The sequence below is a fragment of the Prionailurus bengalensis genome, chromosome D3 (genome assembly GCF_016509475.1).
Source record: "Prionailurus bengalensis isolate Pbe53 chromosome D3, Fcat_Pben_1.1_paternal_pri, whole genome shotgun sequence".
In the NCBI taxonomy this organism is placed as follows: domain Eukaryota; kingdom Metazoa; phylum Chordata; class Mammalia; order Carnivora; family Felidae; genus Prionailurus; species Prionailurus bengalensis.
Genome location: NC_057356.1, coordinates 45938408 through 45959884, shown reverse-complemented (window position 1 = coordinate 45959884; position 21477 = coordinate 45938408). Strand labels below are relative to the sequence as shown.

The 21477-nt window shown below is 42.6% G+C and overlaps 1 protein-coding gene across 1 annotated transcript in view; it reads left to right on the top strand.

Annotated features, from left to right (window-relative positions):
* The window catches only part of TMEM241 (transmembrane protein 241), a 118383-nt gene that overhangs the window by 15623 nt on the left and 81283 nt on the right, over positions 1 to 21477 (top strand). Inside the window, exon 4 of the mRNA XM_043558452.1 lies at positions 9041 to 9122. Within this exon, the coding sequence (XP_043414387.1) occupies positions 9041 to 9122 (82 nt within the window). The remainder of the gene's footprint in view (positions 1 to 9040; positions 9123 to 21477) is intronic.

Genomic DNA, 21477 nt, shown 5'->3' with positions numbered 1-21477 from the left:
GTCCGCATTGTCAGCGCAGAGCCTGACTCAGGCTCGAACCCACCAACTGTGGGATCATGACCTGAGTTGAAATCAAGATGCTCAACTGACTGAACCACCTAGACTTGGCATTTTTATGTTTGGAAACTATTTTTAGCTCCACTAGGTGTCAGCATAACGCAGAGAATTTTCAAGAACTCAGCTCAAAGGGCCCTCATGAACAGATAAACTTCTGAGTGTTTTGAGGGAGCAGATGTTCCTTCCATAATGCATGCTCTATTTGAAAAACAAGTGATTTAATTTAATTAGCCTTCATTTCGATAACAACAGTTTTATAATTCACGGCAACAGACTATTGTTAGCTTCTTGTAAAATGTTTTATCAGGATCCTTAGGGACAGGAGATGTACACAAACAAAAAAACAAACAAGCCCAAGACTCAAACAAGACACAATACTTGTGCTTATAAATCATATAAGAAAAACTATGTATCACCACAATTTTCAAACCAGACCCCATGGCAAATAGTACTTTCCCCCAGGAGTTGCTGTGAGATCCATCCCTGCACACATGCACACACACACACACACACACACACACTCACACACTCACTGGCTCAGCAGTTCCCCAGAGGGCCTTGTACCACAGAGACCCAGCATTCTGTGAGGACCACCTCAAGATTTAATTCCATCATGCCTCCTTTGTTGGCACATAGGACAATGGACAAATAAGCCAGCATGGGAGGTGCCATCTTATAAATTATAGGTGGAGAAAAGGTGCATTAGTGGTATGTGCCTGGTTTGTCCCTAATGTGTAGGTATTTGGCTGCCAGAGAATTATACAGTCTTAGAGCTGGCAGTAGAAGGTGTCTTAGCTCAGGCTGCTATAACAGAAATACCAGAGATTGGAGATGCCTGGGTGGCTCAGTCTGTTGGGCATCTGACTCTTGGTTTCAGCTCAGGTGATGATCTCATGGTTTGTGAGATCGAGCCCCATGTCAGGCTCTGCCCTGACAGTGTGGAGCCTGTTTCGGATTCTCTCTCTCCATCTCTCTGCCCCTCCCCTGTTCACATATGCTCTCTCTCTCTCAAAATAAATGAATAAACTTAAAAAGAAAAATACCAGGGGTGCCTGGGTGGCTTAGTTGGTTAAGCCTTCAACTTTGGCTCAGGTCATGATCTCATGGTTTGTGAGTTTGAGCCCTGTGTCAGGCTCTGTGCTAACAGCTCAGAGCCTGGAGCCTGCTTTGGATTCGGTGTCCCCCCTTCTCTCCTTCTGCCCCTCCCCTGCTTGCTCTCTCTCTCAAAAATAAATAAACATTAAAAAAAACTAAAAAAAAAAAAAAAAGAAAATACCAGGTGGCTTAACCAATAAACACTGATTTCTCACAGTTCTGGAGGCTGGGAAGTCCCAGATCAGGGTACCAGCCTGGTAAGGTTCTGGTGAAGACCTCTTCTTGTCTATCTTTTCATCTCCTTCCATGGTGGAGGGGGAGGGAAAGAGGGAGAGAGAGAGAGAGAGCACTCGCACTAATCCCATCATGAGGGCTCCACCCTCCTGACCTCATTACCTCCCAAAGGCCCCACCTCCAAATTATCACGGGGGGGGGGGGGGGGGGGCAGGATTTCAACACAGGAGTTTGGGGGGAACACTAGCATGTAGCCCATCGCAGAGGACTGAGTTGGCATAACCCCTCTGGAAGGCAATTTTGTAACTAATGCCACACTTTGATGCCTGTGTCTTTGAGCTTCTGTTCTACTTCAGGGAGTTTATCCTGATATTGCAAAAACATGAATATGAAAAGGGAATGTACTCAAAGATAACTATTACAGCATTAGGTTAGTAAAAAGAGGATTAACTTCAGTGTCCAGCAATAGCCTATTATTCACTTATAAATAAATTGGTGATGATTTTTTTGACATGGAAAGATGTTAAGCAGATTATGAAACAATGTGTACAGTAGGATCCCATTTTTGCTGCAGTGTCCATATATGTGCATATAGGCCCTGTTTGGGAGGACACCTAGCAAGGTATTAACAGTGGTTGTTTTTGGGTAGCAGGATTGCAATTGTAATGTTTTTCTTGATTATCTGTACTTTGAAAATTTTCTAGCATGGAAAAGTACTACTTTTTTTTTTTAAGTTTATTCATTTTGAGAGAGAGACAAAGAATACACTGGAAGGGCACAGAGAGGAGAGAGAGAGAGAGAGAGAGAGAGAGAGAGAGAGAGAGAGAGAATCCCAAGCAGGCTCTACACTGCCAGCGTGGAGCCTGATGTGGGGCTTGATGTGGGTCTCAAACTCATGAACCCATGAGATCATGATCTGACCAAAACCAAGAGCGGGATGCTTAACTGACTGAGCCATCCAGGTGCCCCTAAGTACTACTTTTTAATAAGAAAACAAGATAAATTATTATAGGAAACAAAATGACTGCCTCCATGCCAAGTTTCTGAGTTCATGTCTATTGAAGAAAGCATGTTTGTTAATGCAGTTAGTTTTCTGTTGTCACAGTTGTAGGTTACAACATGATTGTTAGAAATGTTTATTGAATTTGAAACTGTTAGAATTACCCATTAGGGCCATTTCAAAGAGGCAAATGGTGGGAAATGTTTTACTTTCATCCCTGTCCTTGAAAACCTAGTAGCTGTAAGCACCAGCAAATCTGTTCAGAGCAAATCCTCTGAAGGGCTTAAGAAAAGTATAGGAAAAAATGTGAATTAGGGTCATGCCTGGAGTTTTCTGGTGTATTTTGATGCTGTTGTTTTCCCCTTGTATCAATCCAGAAAAAGGAAAGGAATATATATATTTTTAAGTGTTTATTTATTTTTGAGAGAGAGAGAGAGAGAAAGCGAGAAAGCGTGTGTGTACAGAGAGAGGGAGGGAGACACAGAATTGAAAGCAGGCTCCAGGTTCCAAGCTGTCAGCATAGAGCCCGACACTGGGCTCGAACCCACAAACCATGAGATCATGACCTGAGCCACAGTCGGATGCTTAACTGATTGGGCCACCCAGGTGCCCCAAGGGAAACATTTTTTTTAAGTTACCAAAGTAATACGTGATGACTCCTTCAGCAAATATTGGAGTGCCTAGCATATATACCAGACATTGTTTTCAGCACAGGGGGTGCATCGTGAACAAAACAGACAAAAATGCGTGCCCTCGTAGAGCTTATATTCTAGTTGAGGTAGATGGACAAGAAACAAAGGCAAATGGAAGTACATGATGTGTCAGATGGCAGTAAATACAGAGAAAAATAAAGCCGGTTAGGGGAATAGGTGTGCATGTGCGTGTGCCCGAGTGTGTTCTAGTGGGCGGGAGGGGGGGTTGTTATTTTATATACTCTAGGTAAGAAGGACTCAGGGATAAGCTGACTTTTTAGCAGAGATCTGAACCTGTGAGAGAGTAAACTCTGCAGGTGTTTGGGGGGGGAGGGTTCCTGGTGGAGGAAGCAAGAGCAGGCCCCAAGGTGCTTGGGATACTTGATGACTAACAAGGAGGCCAGAATGCAGTTTGATTTTCCTTGTAAATGAAAACATCATTGTGGATAACTTTAAATACCTTTAAATACTGTAAAGAGTATGCATGTATACAGTAATACTGTAAAGAGTAGTGTGTGTGTGTGTGTAACTTTTCATATGTTTATTGGCTATTTGTATTTCTTATGTGTGTGGGAAAGAGAAATATACATACATACACTCACACACACATGCAAATACCTCTTTTTTGTCCACTGAGTATTTTTCTTTTGTGAAGTTGAGTTTTTTTCTTTAAAAAAAATTTTTTTAATCCTTTTTTTAGTGTTTATTTTTGAGAGAGCAAGCATGAGCACGGGAGGGGCAGAGAGAGAGGGGACTGAGGATCCGAAGCAGGCTCTGTGCCGACAGGCTGACAGCAGCGAGCCCAATGCGATGCTCGAACTCGCAAGCTGTGAGATCATGACCTGAGCCCAAGTCAGACACTCAAGCTGACTGAGCCACCCAGGTGCCCCGATTTTTTTTTTCTTATCGATTTGTTAACACTCATTATACATCAAGGATATTAAATTCCAGCCTGTTTTATATGATGCCAGTATTTTTTCCTAAGTTGTTAATCATCTCTTGATTTTCTTTATGGTGTTTTTTGGCCAGTGCATTTTCTGTAGGTGTAGATCAATCTACATGAAATCCCTTATGGCCTCTGTCTTTGGAGTTACGTGTAGAAAAACCGGGAGAACATTTATTGCATGGTGTTGTGCCATGCACTGCTCTGTAATTGTGCGTCTTTCCCGCCCCACCCCTAGTGACCTAGGTGACCCCTAGATACCCCCAGCCCTAGATGACCTGACCTAGAAGAAATGACACAGTCCGGGAAAATGTGTGAACTTTGTCCATCCCTTGGAGCTATTGGCTAAAGTTAGCTAAGTTTAGTTAGCTGGAACATTCCTTGGGAGTGAAGAGAGCTACTTTTAATTTCCAAAGATTTGGGTAACCATGTGCATGTTATAAGGTTATACTCTTCAGTGCCCAGAACCAGGTGTGATTTCCATCACTTATTGCTGTTATCTCCCTGGAAAATAATCCTCCATTTTAGCAGAGCTAATTAGGATTTTGAAATTACAGTTTCATTTTGTCCTGAAGAAATATTAAAAAAAAAGAGATGGCAAAAGCCCCCCCCAAAGCACCACCTTTATAGTTCCCATCTTCACCTTGTCTCCACATAACCTGGAAAAGTACGGAAAACTCAGTTGTCAGGCATTTTATTTGCCCCAGGTAACTGTTGAAAGGTCTGACCCATCCACGTTAAGATAGCAGATTAGCTAACAGTCGTGGAAAACCCCTCAAGCCAGAGATCCCAATTCTGATTCCCGAAGCAGCAAGTATAAACAATTCTTCAAATTATGTAAGTGCATCTGTCGGCGGACTGCACTCCCTGTAGCAGGCTTTCTCTGAGGGAGAGAGTGTGTGCTCTTGTGACTGCCACCGTCTGCCCATTTCTCCTGCTAGTGTGTCAATTTTTTTTTAATGTGTGTTTATTTATTTTGAGAGAGACGGAGATAGCACAAGTTGGAGGAGGGGCAGAGAAAGGGGGAGACAGAGAATCCTAAGCAGGCTCCATGCTGTCAGCACAGAGCCCCATGCAGGGCTTGAACTCACGAGTGAGACCACAATCTGAGCCAAAACCAGAAGTTGGACGCTTAACGGACTGCGCCACCCAGGCCCCCCTGCCAGTGTATAAATTAAATGAGATCAATGTTGCAAAGAATTTGGGAATAATAGGGGTACCTGGGTGGCTTAGTCTGTTAAGCGTCTGACTTCAGCTCAGGTCATGATCTCACGGTTTGTGGGTTCAGGCCCTGTGTCGGGCTGTCTGCTGTCAGCACAGAACCTGCTTCAGATTCTGTGTCTCCCTCTCTCTCTACCCCTCCCCCACTCTCTCTCTTTCTCAAAAATAAATAAACATTTAAAAAATTAAAAAAAAAAGAATTTGGGAGTCATAGTGAAGAACCAACTTGTGACAAAGTCTTACTGAACCTTCAGAGACTTTTATTGCTGTGAGTAATGGACCAAGGGGGGGATATGGTGTCCCTTCTACTTCTCTGCATCACCCCCTCACCCCCTGCACCCACTTGAACTTTGAGTTTTATCTCAAGTATCACTTATTGGAGGCAGGTTTCTCTATCCTCACTGACTAGATCAGATGCCCTTATGGTATGGCATAGTCCTTTAGTCTCTTTTATAACATTCATGCATGTGATATTTTACATTGATTTATATGAACAAAACATACATGGCTCCCACCTTTATGAAACTTACAGTTTATTTGACAGGTGGGAGACATGTTAGTAATATATGCAGAAGTTCCCTTATCTGACTCTGATAATTAATTGTCAGTGCTGAGCCTGATGCAGGGCTCGAACTCACTGACCATAAGATCATAACCTCAGCCGAAATCAAGAGTCGCGTGCATAACCGACCGAGCCACCCAGGTGCCCCAAGATTTTTCTTTGTGTATGGATGGTCGACTGGTGTTCCCTTGAGTCTTTTCTTGCATCAACAACACTTAACGCATACCCTAAGATTTTCAGTGGAGTGAGAACTTTGATACTTTGAAACAATATGAATGCAGAGTTCTTTGCAATTTTTAATTATTTTTCTTCCCACCACCCCCCATCCTTTCATACTTGTTTTGCTCATATCTGTTTTGGCAGCACTTTTCCTAGTGATTCGTATTTATCATTCTCGATAGCAGCTATAATTTTTTGTTGGTGTGTGTGTGGGAGGGAGGGAGGCAGCTGTCTCTGATGAGAGCTCATGAGGGCCAAGACAGGGTTAGGCAACCAGCTGCTTTTGCAGGTGTCTAAATTTCTGCCTTTGGTGCATGTTGCTCTGGCTCTGTCCACCTAGAAGGTGGGCCCTGGGTGCGATAATTGTGGATCATAGTTCCATGGTTGTATCCAAATGCTCCCACAGCTGCTCTGTAACATTTCCCAGAAGTCTCTGGTCCAACTGGATCTGTTTATTTTTCATAGTTAAAGTCATTTCTTTGTGTTTCGGGTACAGGGTTAAAATACAAGGTGTTCCCTAGCCATGTTTCCTTTCTTTCCTTCTTTCTTTTTCTTTCTTTCTTTCTTTCTTTCTTTCTTTCTTTCTTTCTTTCTTTCTTTCTTTCTTTCTTTCTTTCTTTCTTTCTTTCTTTCTTTCTTTCTTTCTTTCTTTCTTTCTTTCTTTCTTTTCCCCTAGCCATGTTTTGTGTTTTTTTTTTTACATCCAGGCCACTGAGATGCCCTGAGGTCTCTTGGAGCATTTGACTGGGCAGGAGTCTTCTTTGTTTAAGAGGGAACAAAGCACAAATGCCTAGGGCCTTACTGAGCTCACATCCTGAAGCACCGGGCCTGCTGCAGTGGGTGTGCTGCTGTTTCACGCAGGGCACTCCTTCCCTCTTCACTATGCTCCCTGCTGTGTACGCTCTTGGGCCTCCTTGTGGTGCTCAGCGGGCCATGGGCCTGGATCCTGTCTCCCTTGACCTTTGTGAGCTTAAGGTCTAATGGGGAAGTCGTTTCCTAGAGGAGTAGCAATTGGGTTTGATGTCAAGCATGATGTTATCCGTCAAGATGGAGAATGGCATCTATCTTTCTCTATTCACCTATTGGCTGGAAGTGCAGATGTCTTTTATTGCAGTAAGACGAGTAAGAACAGAGAATATTCCTCAGGTCATTAGATGCTTAGTGTGTGACCAGAGCAGAATCATGCTGTGTTTGTTATATGTCAGTGTCTACCACTAGATTATGAGGTCCTTGAGGGCAAAGTGTGAAAGGGTGGCTTAAAGCTGGAGCTTAAGAGTCAGATGACCTGAATTCAAATTTTGGCTTTGCCATAACCAGCTCTTCTGACCACAGGCAAATTAAACTCTTTATTGCCTCAGTTATTTCATGTGCACAATGGGGATAATAATAATAATAATAATAATAATAACAACAAAGACATTTTCTTCATAAGGTGGTTGTACACATTTTTAAAAGACACAGCATAGAAAACACTTAACAGACTGCCTCATTTGTAGCAAGTGCTCAGTAAATGTTAATTAGGATGCTGCTGTTAATAATAACTCTAGCACTGTCAGCACTTTGCAAATTGCTAGAAATATTTGCTGAATGAATATATTCAGGAAGTAGGGTTTGGAAGCCTGACTAGAGACATTTTAGCACCAGGTTCCCTGGGAAGGGTACAAAAGCAGGTCTGATCATAGATGCCTGCCCATGCTAATAAGATTCACAAAGAACATTTCTTGAGCAGGCATCATCCCAGGAGAGCAGTTCATTGAGTTAGCTGGGATTATTATGTTAAATTCTGCTGGAATGGTCTCATTTATTTATATCTATTATGAGAATAACTCTGGGAACTTGCGTAAGTGGACCAAATGTGTTTGTGACTGAGGGAACCTCAGTGATGGGTTCTCTATATAAAAACCGGGATTTTGCCTTCTTGAAGACAGCAAGATTCTAAACTGTATTGAACAAAGCAGTTTTGGGGGCACCTGCGTGGCTCAGTTGGTTAAGTGTCCGACTGTTAATTTTGGCTCAGGTCATGATCTCATGGTTTGTGAGTTCGAGCCCACATCAAGCTCTGCACTGGCAGTGGAGAGTCTGCTTGGGATTCTTTCTCTCTCCCTCTCTCCCTGCCTTTCTCCTGCTTGCTCTCTCTCTCTCTCTCTCTCTCTCTCTCTCTCTCTCAAAATAAACAAACAAAGTTAAAAAGAAAAAAGAAGAAAAAAGCAGTTTTTGGTGTGGCCACAATTGAATCAAGAAATGTGCCTTCCAGAAGTCCTTAGAGATTCCAGGTTAATGGTGGAAGATGTCAGCACATGGCCACCCAGCTTGAGTTCTAGTATTCTTTTTAAAATTCTGTCCTTTGGCACTTGCTTCCTTCTTTTGTGGTTCCATGGAGCCGTTTGATATATTGCCTCGGTAAATAGCCTTTAAAAATTTGTAATAATTTGGCATGGGTTCAAAGCCTCTGACTATTTAAAATCCAAAGAATAATGTTCACTGTCCTTAAAAAAAAAATCTTAAAAACCTTAAAAAAATCAGGGGTGCCTCAGTCAGTTGAGCATCCGACTCTTGATTTCAGCCCAGGTCATGATCTCATGGTTGGTGGGATCGAGCCTTGTGCTGCCAGTGCAGAATCCCTTCTTGGGATTCTCTGTCTCTATCTGCCTCTCTCCTGCTCAAACACACTTTCTCTCTCAAAATAAATAAATAAAGTAAAAAAAATTTTTTGAAAAAATTCGGATCTATTCTCTCTCCCCAACTTTAGGAAGCCTTTTTCCATCTCCAGATCGTTTGTGTTCCGTCGTGGGATCAGTAACACTAGGTAGTTGGCAGAGTGACGGACTATAGCTGGATGACTTTGGCAGCCTCCCTCACTCTCAGTGGACACAGCCCATGTCACACACTTCACAGGTCACTCAGAGATGTTAAGACAATCGCCGTCATTTTTGGTGCATCTGAAAGGTCATGCCTTCCAGCTTGGTCTTTTGGACAGAAAGTGACAGAAATATTCTGGTCTCTTTCCCTTTTTTCAGATCTGATGTTTCGACGTGGCTTCCTGCTTCGGTGCTGTATGTGGGCATAATCTATGCCGGTTCCAGAGCATTATCCAAACTGGTAAGTTTTAGAGACTTTTTAGGGAGACAGTTCCTCTTTCCTCTACCCCTTTGCTTTTTAACTTATTGTGCCTTGGATCCATAGAGGACAGGACATCAGCTTTTGTGATGGTGCACATAGACTGGAGAACAACATGGGGCTTTTACCCCCTCTCCCTGAACTGAGGATAACCAGATGATAGGGTAGGGCCATCTTGTTTTATAAGATGAAGAGGCACCAATGGAGACAAGGAAGAGAAAGCTGTGATATTTATGGAGCCTGATACAAACAGGGCCAGCCTGCTCTACCTGAGCACAGGCCATCCTCGGGAGCAGGGAGAGTGGGCTCAGCCTGCTCCTTGCTTCTGAGGAACTGTAACCCTGCCCACTGGTGACGTGGACTGGGCGGTGCTGGGCTTAGGAGTGATGTACGTGCCTGGCACAGTGTTGACACCCAGTGTGTAGGGACACTTGTTTTACTAGTGTCATCCACCCCATCCAGATTTGAGCTTCTCAAAGGAGGGAACTGTAAAGAACAAACTTCTTCCAGGTACACTAACTATATGAAAATATAAAAATGTTATTTTTCCATCAAAAGACAATCCACTGATACTTCCATTGACCAGAGACTCAGAACGAGGCTTAAAAATCAGTAATGCCTCTTCCTGTCTTGTACCCTGACTGCTCATACTGTTTCTATCAGAAAATGATTGTACTCTGACTTTTGGAAAAAATGCAAAATTTACAGAACGATTTAATCTTTTTATGCAGTTTGTTGTTCTGTTGGTCCCTTAGATCTCAGATATGAAAACAGTAAAACAGACACAAAATCTGCCTACCTGCATGATAATATTATTGTTAGGATAACCCCAAAGTTGCAAAATAGTGGTTGAGAGTTACTAGCGGTTAAGTTCTAAATTAAACCATCATTTTTCTTGCATGATTCATAAGCTTGAGTCATTTAGATGCTGTGTTCAATGGGGGAGAAACGTCCTGGGTGGGCCCAAGAAATGACAAACAGCACACACATTGGTGCTCAGCCCAGAACCTGAGATCTGGACTGGCTTCCTGCTGCCCCTTCTCTATTCTGTCCGGCTTTTGAGTCTGCTGCCTTGCTTTACACCTTCTGGCCTGCAGAGGGCGCTCTCCCTCCTAGAGCACAATACAGGTATTGATAAAAACGATGTATTCTTTCTTTTTTAAGTTTTTATTTGAATTCCAGTTAGCATACAGTGTAATATTAGTTTCAGGTGAAGAATTTAGTCACTCAACACTTACATACAACACCTGGTACTCATCACAATACTCTCCTTAATCCCCATCTCCTATTTAAACCCCTTCCCCCCACCTCCCCTCCTATAACCATCGGTGTGTTCTCTGTAATTAAGAGTCTATTTCTTGGTTTGCCTCTCCTTACCCCCCACCATGTTTATTTTAAGAACAATGTATTTCTTGTAGGAACTGGATAGTGATGGATGCCAGAAGTTTGAAGTTTGCATAACTATCATTGGGCTAGCAATAACAATATTTTTTGTTTGTGCAGTGCCTTTTCATATGTTTCTAGAGTGATTTTCTCTCTTTTTATGTGATTCTCATATTCACCTGACAGGTGATGGATGGGGCAGATGTTAATCACCTGACAGAGGAAGGAACTCAGGTGTGGCAAGTCTTGGTAACTTGCCTCTAGTCCCAACTAGACAGCTCCTCTAACTCCAGACCTTTTGCCTTTTCAGCTTTGTCTTTTTAGGGCCAACATGTATGGATTTTAGAATAGCCCAGGGGAGAGTAGTCCAGGCCTAATTTAGACTCTTCTCATTGCAAACATTAGAAAGCTCATAAACTGTTCTAAGCAAAAGGGAAATTTACTGGATCATATATATCATTGAAAAGTTGTAGATCACACAAGGCTTTATCCAGAGGTTCCAAATACAGTTTCTGTCTCCCTTTCAGTTCTGCTCTGTCTTTTCTCCATTTCACAGCTAGGCTCTTCCCTCATGGGTGTTGTTGACTCCAGGCCCACATCCTTACAACTTGAAGTCTAATGGAAAGAGACTCATCCTTATAGTTTCTGCATGAGTCCCAGTATTCACTCTGAATACAGCAGTAGGGCCACTGCCCTTCCCAGGTCTGAAAGCCAACTAGGAAGATGGAATTATGCCGATTGGTTGGCCCTGGATCATCATCTCCATTTACTGTGGCTGGAGAGACTCAGAGCACCATTTGGCCGGCCCTGGTCTTACAGTATCCCCACCTGGATCTCATCAACTGAGACAGGGTGTGGCAGATCCTTGATATTGGGATGCTTCGCCAAAAGAAGGGATAAGGATACTAGGTGGCCTAAAATCCTTCAAAAGCCCATTGTAAAGGTCAGTCCAGTACATTCTCAGGCAGATGAGGAGTTCCATAACCTAGTACAATGCTCCTCGAAGTGTGATCCACATGCGGTGCCAATCTGTGAGCTCTTTGTCACCTGTCCATAAGGAGATTGTGCTAGAATGTACATCAGCTTTGGCACTAAACACCTTGTTCAGTTGAGCTGACTTTTTTTTTTTTTTCATAGTGAGACTTCTTGAGAAAGGAAGCAGTGCACTGATTTACCTTCTGGCCTGAGCTTATTTTCAGGGTGACTGGCACTGTGAGTGGCATTGGGCTAGAGCACAGCCTTCTTTAACAGGCAAAAAGAAGCTGCTGCAAAATTCAAACTCTTCGAGCAAAGGAAAACAACCAAAACCCAAATATACCCAATTAGAGTGGGAGGAACACAGAAAAGAGACACTCATTATTGTTTTCCAGTGAAATAACAACCCGGCATCTTTTCTTTGTTTTCTGAGGTTTTTGTTTTTACATAGCTGCTTACAAATTTATAGAGTGGGTTAAACACAAGGCAGTCATACAGCTTGTGTTAGATAGAAAACAGGCATCAATATGCTGCTGTCAAGCTGTCAGTTTAATGAATCCACAAGGAATTGGGGTAAGTGCTCAGTTAAAATCCGTGGGTATATTGTTATGCAGAACACTTTCCAGGTAGTTCTGCTCCACAAAGATCTCCCTTATCTGACAAGATTTTGAAGCTCTGTTCTTCTGACGTGCAACTCCTAAGAGGAAGCTGGTTTAACTCATTCTGTAAAGGCATAGCAGGGAAAATTCTTTACTGGTTATTTCCTCCTCACAACCGAATGATATACAGAGTTAAGGGAAGGGGATTATTCTTGTGGTTTATCCATTCAGCACATACTCATGGGGGGTCTACTATGGGCTGGTCGCTTAAAAACAAAGAAGATATGGTTCCTGACCTTGAGAAACTTCAAGGGGAGTGGGAAAGACACACAGCTCACCATGGGAAGAGACACTATGAATATTCGGTGTTAGCGTGTGCTGGGCACTTTCCGTTGCCACTCTTCCTCACATATGAGGTCAGACTTAATTATTCCCGCTTACAGATGAGGAAACTGAGATCTAAATTATTTGGCCAAGGTCAACAACTCGTAAATGTTAAAGCAGAGGTGTAAACCCAAGCGTGTCCAACCACAGCAGGTCATCTCCAAAGCTTACCATCTTTCCTCCCTAAATCACATCAGGGGAGACCCAGGGGAGATCAGCCCATGAGGGCTGAGCTGGGGTAAGTAGAGAGGAACCGTTTAGTTGCTGTCCCGTCTACTTGGGCTAATTGGGGCAGTTTCTCCAGCTGTCCTACACTGAATAAGGTCACAGTGATGATGATGATAATGGTTCTGATGGCAGGAGTGTTGATCTTTGGAGTGTCAGTACAACCTTGACTGGTCATTATTACTCTCATTGTAATTTCCCAGCCGAAGCCTCGTCAGCGTGACAGGGTTGCCTCAAAGCCTGTGCTGGTGAGTGTTTAGAACAGATGTGCAAAGTCATACATTAGTGAGCTTGCCAGTGAGAGGCCATCCTGGTGTTGGTGATTTGGCTGCTCAAACCATGTCGTTTTCTTGCCCCGGGGAAGCCAGGGTCAGTAGTTGAAGGACTCTGCAAATCTGAGCTAAGGCAGTTTGACAGGACCACTCTTGGTCTCTCACCCAGCTCTTTGATCTTGGCCCTTCCCTAAATGCTTGTTGGGATGTGTCTTCCATGAGCACAAAATTCACTCCGCACGTTGCAATGGAGCTTGGATGGGGTGTTGGTGAGGAAACGTACATGGATAACTAGACCCAGATGGAGCAAATTACTCAGTTAAGCAGACTGGAGCCCATGGGTCCCCTTCTCATTTGTTTGGCTCTTATATTACGTAAAGGAACTTGGATCCACAAAGGAAAAGAATGTAAATGTTGATATAAAATGGAGACTCTTCCCCTGATGTTCCCTGTTACTGCCGATTTGAGGCAGCTCTCCTCTTTCATGTTATTTTCCTACCAGAGCTGATCAGAGTCCATTTGCAAGGATTACTTTTTAAGGCGTGGGCTTGGTGGCAAAATAGTAAACCCCTCCTCTGGATTTTACTTATCTTCTTGCTCCATCTGAAGATGATGTTCTCCATAACCCTTATAAAATGACTTATTAAAACAGGGCTGCAGGGCCGTCTGAGTGGCTCAGTCAGTTAAGCGTCTGACTCTTGATCTCAGCTCTGGTCTTGATCTCAGGGTTGTGAGTTCAAACCCTGTGTTGGGCATGGAGCCCACTTAAAAAAAAAAAAAACAAATAAAAAACAAACAAAAAAACCACCCAGGGCTCCAGGGGAAAGAGTTTATGACACTGGATTTGGCAATGATTTCTTGGATATGACACCAACAACACAGGCAACAAAAAAATAGACAAATTGGACTTCATCAAAATGAAAAACTTTGGTATATCAAAGGCCACCATCAACAGAATAAAAAGGCAACCCATTGAATGGGAGAAAATACTTGCAAATCATTTATCTGATAAGAGATGTTGAACAGAGTTCAATTTCTAGGCCCAAGACGGAGCTCCTCCTTTTTGGGGTGCTACCAACTAAACCTTAGTATTCCTGTAAATGCTTTGCTTGACCAGAAACACAGTACATCCAGACAGCCAATCCCCAAACACCACGGCAACTCTGGGTTCTATACTTATTTCCTTGTTCCTTGATCTTCCTAAATAAGGTCAGATCTGCAACCCCAGCTAATCGTACCATTTCCCTATTGACACTTTTTTTTTTCAAAATTTTTAATGTTTATTTATTTTTCAGAGAGAGAGGGAGAGACAGAGCATGAGCAGGGAAGGGGCAGAGAGAGAGAGGGGGACACAGAATCCAAAGCAAACTCCAGGCTCTAGCTGTCAGCACAGAGCCAGACATGGGGCTGGAATTCACAAGCCCTGAAGTCAAGACCTGAGGCAAAATCAGAAGCTTAACAGACCTAGCCACCCAGGTGCCCCTCCCTGTTGCCACTTCTAATGCTTCATAAAACTCATTCTTCCCCAGAACCCCTTGGGAAGAGTGCCCCACTATTTCTGAGGCACCATACTTCCCCAATCCAAGGATTGTTTTCCCTTGAATAAAGGACATCAACCTCATTACCAAATTTAGTTTTGTCATTCAATAGGGATTAATATCCAGAATATAGAGAAAAATCCTCAACTCAACAACAAAAACCAAACAGCCCAATTCAAAAATGGCCAAAGGACTTGAAAGGATATTTCTGCAAAGAAGATGTACAGATGGCTAATAGGCCCTTGGAAAGATGCTCAGCATCATTAATCATTAGGAAAATGCAAATCAAAACCATAACAAGATACCACTTCACACCCCCGAGGATGGCTGTCATCAAAAACCCGGAAAATAGTAAGTGCTGGTGAGGATGTGGAGAAATTGGAGCTCTTGTGCAGTGCTGTTGAGAATGTGAGCGGGTGCAGCTGCTATGGAAAATAGTATGGAGGTCCCTCAAAAAATTAAAAAATAGACTTACTGTATGATCCAGCAATTTCATTTCTGGGTTTACACCAAAAAAAAAAAAATTGAAAGCAGGGAGTTGAACAGATATTTGGACATCCAGGTTCATAGCAGCACTATTTAAAATAGCCAAAAGTTGGAAGCAACCCAAGTGTCCTTTGATGGGTGAATGGATAAACAAAATGTCGAATATGCATACAATGGAATACTATTTAGCCTTAAGAAGGAAAGAAATTCTGACATAGGCAGCACCTTGGATGAACTCTGAGGGCATCATGTTAAATGAAAGGCGCCAGTCAAGAAAGGACAAATGCCGTGTAATTCCACTTCTATGACGTGCTTAGAGTGGTCAAGGGGCCAGGGGGAAGAGAGAGTGAGGAGTTAGTATTTAATGGATACAAAGTTTGAATTTTGCAAGTTGAAAAAATTCTGGAGATGGATGGGGGTGATGGTTGCATAACAGTGTGAATATACTTACTGCCACTGAACCGTACCTTAAAAATGGTTAAAATGAGGGGCACCTGGGTGGCTCAGTCGGTTAAGTGTCTGACCCTTGATTTATGGCTGAGGTCATGATCTCATGGTTCGTGAGATCGAGCCCCAGCGTGAGGCCTACTTGGGATTCTCTCTCTCCTTCTCTCTCCCCCCTCCCCTGCTCACATGCACACGCACGTGGACACACACTCAAAATAAATAAATAAGCATTAAAAAGAATACATACATAAATAAAAATGGTTTAAAATGGTAAATGCTATGTGTACATTTTATCTCAATTTAAAAATATATTTAAAAAACCCTCGACTCTGTTAGAGGCTTTCTTGAGGACAATAAGAAGAGGAGGAGATGATAACGGGTTCTCACTTGACTAACGCAGAATTTCTTTGGCTGCTGTAGGACACGTATATTTGTTTTAACTCATTCATGTCTATGCATTTCAGTAAAAAGTGTGAGAAAAATAGCAATTCACTGAAAACAGGCCAGTCTGCCCTTTGTTCCAGCCTGTACATTTGTGTCCCCAAGTGAACGAGCTGGAACAAGCCGCTGTCCCTTGGGTCTTTTCTTATTCCCAGGCATCTTGCCAAGGTGGAGGAACCTTGGTGGTTTAAAATGTCCATTTTTCACACAACAAGGCCCCTAAAACACAGGCCAGCTACTTTATGTGATGCACAGAGGAAGGACGGAGATGGCCTCCAAGCTCGTACTAGAGATACACTGGCAAAAGGGGAGTCTCGTCCTCTGCCTTTAGGGGCTTTGCCATATAACGACAATAATAAGATTAATGGAAATAATAATAACTCATGCAAATCAGCTTATGAATGTATTCATTTGCATGTACATCTTTAAATACCTCACCATCTTCCAGAAAGGATGTGTGGTGGCTTGAAAGAATAATTAAAATAACATAGACTTTTTTAATGAACAGAATTTTATAGGAAATCTAGGTGGAGAATAATAGAAGAACTAGATGAGGCTGCAGAGAGACTTAGTGCATAGACATTCATACTGTAATATCCTACAAAATAAATACAGTTGGGCCTTGAATTTAGTTTTCAGCATTCTGTGGCCAAATGAAAAAGTTACAAGACCCTCAGTGCTTGTAGGATAAGAGTGGGGTCATTGCTACACCTGTCGCAAGCATAGTATAACGTATAGAACTGTTGAATCACTATGTCGTATACCCGAAACTGTTGTACCATTGTGTGTCCATGATATTGAAATTAAAGTTAAAAGAAAAACAAGAGTGAGGTCATTGCTGAAGAAGAGCAACGCTTCCTTACTCTCAGGTCCTGTGTCCTCCAAAAAGGTAGACTGGGCCACTTAATGAGGCAGGGTCTTCAACAACATCCTTATAACAAACACAGTGGTAGCCTAGTGTCTAGGATTCTTAGAGTATTTAGGATGCATGATGAAATAGAACAGTTCAGTAGGAGCAGTTCTCTGGGGCTAAAACTGCTACCCTGGTTATCTGGCTTCCTTTGCAGACTGCCCTTAGGCAACCATCCAGGAACATTGTTTCTGGCATGCATGATTTTGATAAAAATTGGGTAGTCAACAGTTCAAAATTACATTCTTTGGCAAAAGCCTGGGGTGCAATTATTTTATCTTGTAGATTAAATCCACACCCACATATTTAAAAATCGCCCAAAGAGAAGATGGGATTGACATTCTTTTACAAAAATTAACAAGCTGACCCCGAGCTCCTGCGTGAAAAAGGGAGTCTCATCCTTGTCTACAGAGTGACCCAAGGCCCTGCCTGTGGGTGGGGCCAACTTCTCCATAGAAAACTATTCTAACTCAGTCCCAACACCTGAACAAATAACAATCAAGCCTTCAAAATTCCACTCTGGACAGCATGGGAATAATGAGAAAATATATTTTTTTTAACTTTTTTTAACGTTTATTTTTTATTTTTATTTTTTAACTTTTATTCAGTTCTGAGAGACAGAGCGCAAGCAGGGGAGGGGCAGAGAGAGAGGGAGACACAGAATCCGAAGCAGGCTCCAGGCTCCGAGCTATCATCACAGAGCCCAACACCGGGCTCGAAACTCACGAACAGTGAGATCCTGACCTGAGCTGAAGTCGGCGCTTAACCAACTAAGTCATCCAGGCACCCCTAATGTTTATTTATTTTTGAGAGAGAGAGACAGAGCCCAAGCAGGGAGGGGCAGGGAGAGAAGGGGAGACACAGAATCAGAAGCAGGCTCCAGACTCCCGGCTGTCAGCACAGAGCCTGACGTGGGGCTCAAACCCATGAACCATGAGATCACGATCTGAGCCGAAGTTGGACACTTAACTGACTCAGCCACCCAGCTGCCCTGGGAATAATGAAAAATTTTAAATAATAGATACCAACTTCTCTTCACAGCCAGAGAAAAATTTCCCATGGTACATGGATAAAATGTTGAATTTTAAGCTAATGGACTCTAAGAGTAAATTAGTTGCAAACTGTACCCCTCGATAACTAACTAAATTGGCTTGCAGTGTAGTTGAATTTGGCCAATTACATTTTGTGTCAAAAATGATGATTTGGGCTTTATAGTAGTTCATCTTGGCCATTTTTCCTGAATGAAAGATGGTAGGACCTTTTGTTGTTGAGGCCATTCCTAGACCCCTGACAATGTGGAAGAACTTACCTATTTTTCTGTTCTCTTTAGCAGTAAGCAAGTATATAGATTTGCTAAAAGTGGTTTTCAAACTATTAAGAGGAAGGTTAAAAAAGAGAACCAAAATATATTCCTCCATTTTCTTATCTGCATAATGGGGGTATTAATAACATCTAGCTGGTAGAGTTATAATGACAATTAAATATGCAAAAGCAGTTAGAATAGCAGCTAGCACATAATAAGCATTCAATATATCTTAGCTATTATTATTGCTAGTATCATTTCTCAGAACTTTTGTCTGATTTGACAAAAAGTAAGTCCTGCTGAACCTCACTTCATAAGATAATAAAGGGCAGGTTTTCTAAAAGAATCAGTCACTAGGGGCTCTCCTGAACTGATAGCATAGTTCAGACTGGGACTTGTACACAGAATTAGAGGCCAAGGAAAATCAGTAATAAAAGTTGCAAACTGTGTTAATAACTGCTTTTCATAGGCCTCTATGGAGGCTGAGATCGTCAATTGTACAATTACAGGTTTGGGTTTTTTTTAAGTTATTTATTTATTTTGAGAGAGGAGGATAGCGTATGCATGGGAAAGGCAGAGAGGGAGAGAGGGAGAGAGAGAGAATCCCAAGTAGGCTCTGCACCGTCAGCGCAGAGCCTGACGCAGGGCTCAAACTCATGAACTGTGAGATCATGACCTGAGCTGAAACCAAGAGTCGGATGCTCAACCGACTGAGCCACCCAGGCACCCCACAATTACTGTTCCTAAAGCCTGCTAGCTTCTCAGTAGAAAAATGGCTTGAGAAATCCAGAGTTAAATTTTTTAAAGTAGCAGTGGAAGCTATCCTTTAAAAAAGGGTAAGAGGGACACCTGAGTGGCTCAGTCAGCTGTGTCCAACTCTTGGTTGTGGCTCAGGTCATGATCTCACAATTTATGGGATTGAGCCCCAAGTTGGGCTCTGTGTTGACATCGTGAAGCCTGTTTGGGATTCTCTCTCTCTCTCCCTCTCTCTCTGCCCTCCCCCCCCCCCTCTTAGTAAGTAAATACATTAAAAAATAAAAGAAAATTAAAAAGGTCATAGAGCTTACCCTGAGTTCATGTATTTTATTTTTTATTTTATTATTTTTAAAAGATTTTATTTTTAAATAATCGCTACACCTAACATGGGGTTTGAACTCACAACCCCCAACACCAAGAGTCACATGCTCTTCTGAATGAACCAGCTGGGTCCCCCTGAGTTCCTATATTTTAGATCATACCAGTTTTCTTACTGGAGGGAGAAGACTGGTGGGATTTGGAACACACCAGTCCTACTGGACTTTGGACAGTTGTAGGGCCAGGAAGGTTACACTGGGGGCTTGCTGTAATTTGGGTTTTGTAGCATCAAGGTTAGGAGCTTGGGCTTTGTAGAGAGCCTGGATTGGAGGCATGGCTTGGCCTCTGAACTCATTGTGAGCTCTCAGCAAGTTTCTTCATCTTCCGAGCATTCGTTTCCTTGTCTATAAATCAAGTGGTAGCACCCGCTAATTGAGTTGTTGGAAGGAGTTTGTGTGTGTGTGTGTGTGTGTGTTTTAATTTGGAAACAAACATTCCAGATGTTTGATCTGGTATTCCAGATCTATGATCTAGTGTAATGAGTGTCTTTGATACCAAATTTTCCCAATGTTTTTTAACATGACGGAATAGAGGGCTTTAAAAAGAATATACCTTCTTTTTTTTTTTTTCAATGTTTTTTATTTATTTTTGGGACAGAGAGAAACAGAGCATGAACGGGGGAGGGGCAGAGAGAGAGGGAAACACAGAATTGGAAACAGGCTCCAGGCTCCGAGCCATCAGCCCAGAGCCTGATGCGGGGCTCGAACTCACGGACCATGAGATCGTGACCTGGCTGAAGTCGGACGCTTAACGGACTGCGCCACCCAGGCGCCCCAGAATATACCTTCTTTACATGAATTCAAAAGTCCCATGATTAAGACCCATCTCACTTTTAAAAAGTGGGGGGAGCGCCTGGGTAGCTCAGTCGGTTGAGTGTCTGCCTCTTGATCTCAGCAAAGCTCTTGATTTTAGGGTCATGAGTTCAAGCCCATGTTGGGCTGCATGTTGGGCTCCATGCTGGGCATGGAGCAGTGGGGGTGTTTTCCTCACTTTATGCGGAAGATGCACCAAATAAGGTTGAAGGCGATTCCTGGTCACAGCCTGCCTAACCTCGCCCTCACTCTCATTCTCGCAGCCCTTTGGGCCAAATGCAAAGAGGCTGTGACATGAGCAGAGCCCAAAGCAGCCCCCAAGGCCCCAACATGGCAGCTGGGAAGGAGATTTAAATAAAAGAATGCAATTAAAATACTTAGCACTGTGCCCAACACATTGTTGGTAGCTGTCATTAGTGTACTTGAAAATCAATTCTGTGTGTATGATAGATCCTTTTCCAGAATGTGATCAGAGCAGAGTCTAGGGAGATCGAGAAACCTATCCATGGTTTATTAAATCAAGAAAATTAGCCTCCTTGAGGTCTAGAGTTCCTAAATCTGGTGTCCTTTAAAAAGGTCTTCATTTTGGGGGGCACCTGGGTGGCTCAGTCGGTTAAGCCTCCCACTTTGGTTCCGGTCATGATCTCATGGTTTGTGGGTTTGAGCCCTGCGTCAGGCTCTGTGCTGACAGCTCAGAGCCTGGAGCCTGCTTCAGATTCTGTGTCTCCCTCTCTCTCTGCCTGTCCCCTGCTCGTGCTCTCTGTCTCTCAAAAATTAAAACAAAATTTTTAAAAAAGTCTTCATTTTTTATGGGTTTATTTATTTTTGAGAGAGAGAGAGAGAGAATGCGCACATGCAATAAGGGTAGGTAGGGGCAGAGAGGGAGGGGACAAAGGATTCAAGACAGGCTCTGCACGGACGGCAGAGAGCCCAATGCAGGGCTTGAACTCATGAACCATGAGATCATGACCTGAGCCGAAGTTGGATGCTTCATCAACTGAGTAACCCAGATGCCCCAAAAGGTCTTAATTTTAAATAAATAGTATCCAGGCTGCCCTTTCATATTTTCATGTAACCCACCCAAGATTTTCTTTGCTATCTTCTCAAGCTGAGAACTAGAAGGCCAGGCCCTAAGTTTGCCAAACATGGCCTAATAGATAAAGCCAGTTAAAAAAAAAAATCTCTAATGATCTTAAAACAATAAATATCAATTCAAAATATAAAAATTTAAGAGGAGTAAAAAGAAGCACAAAAGATAAATGAAAAACTAGAAAATAGTAAATATCAAGTATGATTTTTTAAACCCTTTTTAAAAGTTTTAACTCCAGTGTAGTTAACATACAGTGTTATATTAGTTTCAGATGTACAATATAGTGATTCAACACTTCCGTACATCACCTGGTGCTCATCATGACAAGTGCCCTCTTT